The 7344-nt window shown below is 34.0% G+C and overlaps 1 protein-coding gene across 2 annotated transcripts in view; it reads left to right on the forward strand.

Annotated features, from left to right (window-relative positions):
* LOC106873941 (homeobox protein OTX2-like) overlaps window positions 1–7344 on the forward strand; it is a 170970-nt gene that overhangs the window by 138728 nt on the left and 24898 nt on the right. For both annotated transcript variants that reach the window (XM_052973466.1, NM_001323788.1), the window contains 1 exon segment: window positions 1186–1272. In XM_052973466.1, coding sequence (XP_052829426.1) covers window positions 1186–1272 — 87 coding nt within the window.

Below are 7344 nucleotides of genomic sequence, written 5' to 3' on the forward strand. Positions count from 1 at the left end.
ATATATATATATATATATATATATATATATGTATATATATATATATTTGCATGAGTGTGTATATATATACATACATTAGTGCGATTACCTGACCAAACATCGGAAACGGACATTGTTGTGGTGAATAGAAAAACAAGAACATGCATCATAATTGGTATAGTATGCCCCGGTGACAAGATCAAAAAAAAAAAAAAATTTTAAAGAAGAAAAACTGAACAACTACGTCCGTTTGAAGTGGGCAATACGAAAGTTGTGGTTAATGAGGAGAGTAGACGTGATACTAAGTAATTAGCGCACCTGGAAGTATCAACCCAACTACCCTAACCCAACTACCAACATGGCTCAAAAAGATTGGTACAAATGCAAAGGAAGAACACTTGCAAAAATAAGCATTGCTTGGAACTGCAAGAATTCTTTGCTGGGTTCTTGAAGCATGACCAATAAACAAGTGTCACCTCAGTCTGCTGGTTGTGGACAGCTGACACTTTCCATCATACCCAGCAAAATAAGTTGAGCATTTTCATCAAATAATGATAATAATACATAAATACATACCTATGCAATATATACCTATTCATACACAGTATCACACAGGCACACAGCACAGACTACATAGAGACACATCTTGAAGCTATTTCCCAATTTTTCTTCTAACTTTCTCTGATCTCTTTTATTCATTTGAAAACCATCCAAATTCTACTACGAGTTTTTCATTCTAGTCTCTCTTTTACCCCTTTTTTAATATATATTTCCCTTTCTCTTTGACTATATACACACATAGACACAAACACACACATACACAAAGTGAATAAACGAATAAAGTTGCCTTTTGCGCGATCGACGTGAGATCTGTCAGTTCTGTATCCAAAATTTTTCTCGATATACACACTCTAGGGACTCCGGTAAACTAAAGACATATCACTTGAAAATTGTCCATCGTAACTTTTAGTAAGAACATGACATTCCAGTCACAGCCGAAATCCTATGGCCATATGTTTTGTAAACTTATAGCTTACTATCAACAACAAGAATGCAAATGAATGCAATAATGTCCTGAATGTTTCGTTATCATTTCCGTTAACACATCGTTTGTTATCGTATCATTTCTTCTTTGAGTCATTATCGCTATCGTTTTCTTCATCAATCATACTTAAATTCTCATCTGATGTGTTTTTGCTATTTCAGTGATCGAGAGAACAGATGATTTTAGAAATATGGGCAATGACCTAATCTACTCCAGAAAGATGGGGGAAACAGAGAATATCATATCAGGTAACTGATTATAAAATTTTAAAATTGTCTGTTTTGAGGCTGCCTGATCTCTGACGAGTTCGACTCTGCTTTTCATTCTTTTAGGGTCGATAAAATGATTACCAGATAAGCATTTTGGTCGGCGTACTCGACTTACCATGAAAGATTTCAAGTCATGTGGTTATAATAGAAAGTATTATTATCATCATCATTATTATTATTATTATTATTATTATTATTATTATTATTATTATTATTATTATTATTATTATTATTATTATTATTATTGTCAAGGCAGTGAGTTCTAAGAATCGTTAACGTACCGGACAAAATTCAAAGCCACATTTAGTCCGTCTTTACATTTTGAGTTCAAATTCCGCCGTGTTCGATTTTGCTTTTTCATCCTTTCAGGGTCTATAAAATAATTAGCAGTGGAGCATTGTGATCGATGAAATGTGAAGAAATTATCAAATTATAGACTGACACCAAAACTGAAGAATGAAGTGAAAACCATGTATGCAATTTCTTGAGAGGAGATGAAAGTGATAAAATGCCAAACAGAAATAAAAGGAGACATTTCATTACAGAAAATGAAAAGATAATATTAAAAAGTCGATTAAATGTTAGAAACATGATAACAAGTATAGACATCCTAGATTTAAGCTACAACTTCAATATAATAAAACTGGGGGTTCAGTGAATTGAAATACTCAGACAGAAGAACCGGATAACCACTAATAGAGTTCGAAAGCTGGTAAGAATAGAATATACCTATCCTGTACATAAGGAGCACAGCATCTGTTAAATATAGAGAATTACTTCAAAGCAAGAAGAGTTGGACTAGAAAAATATTTAGCAACAAACACAAAATTAATTGATGTACAAGTAATAATAAATATGAAGAAAACAAAAATCTCATTTAAACTCGTGCGTGTGTGTATTTGTGTTTGTGGTTTCCCCTCATCACTGCTTGACAACAGGGAATCTAGCGGTTCGACAAAAGTGCCCAATAAAATAACTACTAGGCTTAGAAAAAGAAGTCCTGAGGTCGATTTATTCGACTAAAACCCTTCACGTCAGTTCTTCTGTATGGCCGCAGTCAAATGACTGAAACAAGTAAAATAATAAAGGAATTAAAAGATATCGGACAGAACTGCCAGCAGATGCCCGTTTGAAGGCATGTGAAATCCTTGTGCCTTTCGAGATATAGAGATTAATTACAAAATTTTTTTTCTTGCTTTTCATTTATCAAAATATGAGACCGGAAAATGGATGTGTCTTCATTTGTTACATAATTTTTCCAGGTGATTATTTCTTCTGCTAAGTAATTTATATCTAGTATCTGTCTATTTGAAGTAACTCAGTCGAAGAAAGACGGTTAGAAACATTTTCCAATTCGAGATATCAACTACTTCTCTTGCTGAAATGTATTTGCGTGCCATTACTGTATTTTTTCTTTGTGCTTTTTTCTTTCTTTCTTTTTATAATTATCATAATTCGAGCCGTTTAATTGTTCTAAATTATGCTATATTTTCTGTCAGAAAATCTTTTGTTTCTTGTTAAGTAAATGAATTTAACTGGGGAATTAAAATTGTTTTTCCCACGCTGTTATATGCCTGTAAAAACATGTTTGTGTTTACGGTCGAATACTTTTTTTTACAAATTAAATCTATTTTTAGTCGAACGTAGAGAAATTAATGCAGACAGTTAAATTTATACTTCTCTATTTAGGAGATCCGCATTAAAATTTTTCATTGCAGTTTCAACTAATAAAAATTCACTTAATAAGAGAGACAGGCGAAAACCGCGGCCATCTCAGTTCACAATAATAATAATTCTTTCTACTATAGGCGCAGGGCCTGAAATCCATGTTACGAAGAAAGAAATCTATTATCCGATTCTTCTGTCTGAACATTTCAGTCCACTGAATTCCCAATTTTGTTATATTGAAGTTGTAGCATGAAACTGGGATGTCTAAGGCACTTATACCTGTTATCATGTTTCTAATCCACGTTTTAATATCTTTTGGTTTCTATAGCACTCTTTTTAAAATTTCTCTCTTATTTCTGTTTTGCATTTTATCATTTTCATCTCCTCACAAAAATTTGTATACATGGTTTCGACCTAATTCTTTGATTTTAGTGTCACTTTATGATTTGTTAATTTCTTTCCCTTTTATAGTTGTTTTGAGACATTTCTATAATGATTTTACGTCTCGACTAAATTGTTTAGCAATGTTTCGAGTGTTTTCCAATAAATAAATTACTTGTACATTTTAGATCATTTACATAAATGATAGAGAGAATTATCACCTTAACAGATTAGACTGTTGGAAAAGAAAAATTCCTACCATCGGACTACAACAAGTAACATTAGTTGCCAAGAACTCTCCTGAGTATCCTAGCTGTCCCTAATAACGCTGTTTTCTGGAGCTGTTCTAAACTGGGTTTTCACGCCTATTTCCTCTATCCATCTGTTCAAATTTTTAGGGATAGTTCCCAATGCACTTGTAACTACTAGGATACATTTTACCCGCACTTTCTATAGCCTCTCACTCAATGGCCAGGTCATGGTACTTTGCTATTTTCTCTATACCTCTTATATTGACTTCCTCCATATTTGGGACTCTAAAGTCAACTATCTGGCACCTTCTAATTATTATTGTTATTGTTGTTGTTGTTATGCTTAGTCAGTAGAGTACTGGAAATATAACTTACTTAATCTACTCTGAATTTAACATTTACTCTTCATCTTTAGTTAAATAAGATCCGGTACTACCCGAATAAGTTAATTAAATTAATCGAACCCTTTTTTTACAGGTTGTTGGCGTTATACCTAAGACACCGTCGTTATTATTACTATTGTATCAGTATTGATATGCCTGTTAAAGAAATCTTGTTCCACATATGCCGTAGCAAGTGTTCAGTGGCCTCTGTACAAATCGATAAATAATCTTATATTCTTAGAGTCCCGTGTTTAATAAGAAAATCAATATCTTCATTGATATCGTTAACAATTAACGACTCTAGGCACTTATGGAAGATATTTCCTTAGACTTATTTTCGATTGAGACACTGATATCTTAGTATAGTTGGATTGTTATGCCCGCAAACTGGATCTTTGATTTCTTTAAGCATGAATAAAAGTGCCCACCTCCTAATTTCTCTACATGGTTTATCTGCAAGGGTAATCACGAGGATTCGAAATGAACAAGAAAAAATGGGTCTTCAGTAAAAATCAGTGAATCAGTGAAATAAAATATAATGTTCTGTACCATGCAGGAGGTTTACACAAACTGTTACGTATTCTTTCTTCAATTCATTTTCCTTACGTATACCTCAATAATATACCTCACCTTCACATATTTTAAGATGACGGATGTGATAAAAGGTGGGTGGGAAAAACGTTCTAAGCACAGGAAGATGCTGTTACAGCTTTGAGTAACTCATTGAATCACTAATCGATTTCGATTGTTGTAGCGGTTCTTCTTCTTCTTCTTCTTCTTCTTCTTCTTCTTCTTCTTCTTCTTCTTCTTCTTCTTCTTCTTCTTCTTCTTCTTCTTCTTCTTCTTCTTCTTCTTCTTCTTCTTCTTCTTCTTCTTCTTCTTCTAGTCATCATCATTATCAACATCATCATCATCCTTATTATTATTTAAGAGCTGGCAGACTCGTTAGCACGCCAGGCGAATTGCTTTGTGACGTTTCGTCCGTCTTTCCATTCTGAGTTCAAATTCTGCCGAGGTTGAATTTGCTTTTCATCCTTTCGAGATCCATATGTTAAGTACCAGTGTAATCGACTAGTACCCTCCCGCCAAATTTCAAGCCTTGTGCCTACAGTAGAAAGGATTATTATTATTATTATTATTATTATTATTATTATTGAGTGAGACAGCAGTGCACGCCATCAAAGTGACGCTGGGGTAAAATATACGAAGCCCAATATGCGCATCATGACTACCAATTTGATAAGGGTACACCAGGCACATACATCACAACCATATGTGCGCGCCATGGTCATCTCATATCAAGATAAACAGCGCATGACCTTGCAACTGGGGCCCAGTTAGAATCTTCTTCAGGTGGAGTAGCCAATCCCACTCAAAAGGTCCCTGAATAAGGTTTGTTTAAGGATGTTGAGCAAAACACCCATGTTTCCAAAGGTGAATTATTCAAACCCCAAAGAATTCCTCTCAACACATGGCTATGATGCTCCCCCACTACTTCTACTCATGATCAGAGATGCACATATCGTCAGCCACCAAGGGACATGCTCAACTGTTTACAGTCAAGCAACTGACCAGCAAATCTGTGCTATTGAGCTGAATATTTACTGTAGCCCATCTTTTTATACCAAAACAAAACAATGTACATGATAACACTTCCAATCAGTTAAGATGAGAAGCCATGAGAGACACTGCCTGGTACTGCATCAGGGCATTTATTATTATTATTATTATTATTATTATTATTATTATTATTATTATTATTATTATTATTATTATTATCATTATTAATTAATTAATTAATTAATTAATTAATTATTGATATTGGTAAATTCAAAGCTAATTTTGCTGGGTAAGATGGAAAGTGTCAGCTGTCCATAGCCAGCAGACTAGCGTGGCAGTCGTTTACTTGTCATACTTCAAAAATAATTCTTTGTAGTTCCAAGCAATGCTGATATTTGTAGGTGTTCTACCTTCGCACTTGTACCAATCTTTTTAAGTCATGTTGGTAGTTGAGTGCTGATACTTCCAACTGCACCAATTACTATTACTATCACGTCTACTCTCCTCATTCACCACAAACTTCGTATTTCCCATTTCAGATCGTCATTATTGTTTATTTTTCTTGAGTCACCGGGGCATGCTATGTCGATTATCATACATGTTCCTTCTTTTTTCGTTCACCACAATAATGTCCAGTCTCCAATATCTGGTCGGGTGATCGCACTAAATCATTGCTTCCCACAGAATTTTGCAGTTCTCATTTTCGGTGACTCCTTCTGGAGTGTTCTCATACCACGTCTTTGCTCTTTGTAGACTGTGATTTCCAAAGAGCTCACAAAACATCATTTTTGCCATATTGTCATGGCTTTTTTTCTATTCGCGTTGTTCCAATTTTGGGCATCGCTAAAGATGTGCCATAACCTTTCACCCATCTCACCATACATTCTGCATTTGTCGCTATCGGTAATGTTGTCTGTTTTGCACTTCATATAGTTGGTCCTTAACGCTTGTTCCTGAGCTGCGCATATGAGTGCTTCGGTCTCTATTTTCAGGTCACTCCTCCTTTTCAATAGCTACTGGTCTTCTATATTGGTCTTGGCTTTAGCATCTCTTGCAAACGGATCGTGCATTTTCTTTTCTTTCCATGCTTTTTCCTTTTCTTTTTGTTCATTTCTTGTCTAAACTTTTCTTTCGTTAAACAACTTTCATTATTATTATTATTATTATTATTATTATTATTATTATTATTATTATTATTATTATTATTATTATTATTATTATTGTTGTTGTTGTTGTTGTTCTTATTATTATCATCTACAGCTGTGTTTTCATATACACTGTGTCACATGAAAAAGTTTAATGATTCATACCTCTTTCTCTTTCTCTCTGAATTACACTTCTCTTAATTTCACTCGTTTTTCATTTAATACCATTCCTTTTCTTTTTTTTCAAAACCAAACTATTCCATTTTTATACCAATTGATTGTCGAGAGTGGATCCAATGTCTTCACTGCTCTTCGACCATTTTCATCATGCCTTGTTTTAAAGAAAGTAAATAAGCAATCTAACAAATAAATAAGTAAATAAATAAATCAGAAACAAATCAATTAATCCCCGTCTTCCACCAAAACAAATACCCTACTTAAAAAAATCTTATTTCACCAAGAGAAAACTTCTGTGTTGCTCACTCCTCATTTAAGCCGTCTGTCAACATTCTAGGCATGGCTCTTGGCTCCTGCAATTTATCCGTCTTGTTCTCTGACATATATATGTATGTGTGTGTGTGTGTGTGTGTGTGTGTGTGTGTGTATAGACATAGGTACATAAATCCACACATATGAATGTGTACGTATATGCACATATATATA

Source organism: Octopus bimaculoides, chromosome 16 (genome assembly GCF_001194135.2).
Source record: "Octopus bimaculoides isolate UCB-OBI-ISO-001 chromosome 16, ASM119413v2, whole genome shotgun sequence".
NCBI lineage: Eukaryota > Metazoa > Mollusca > Cephalopoda > Octopoda > Octopodidae > Octopus > Octopus bimaculoides.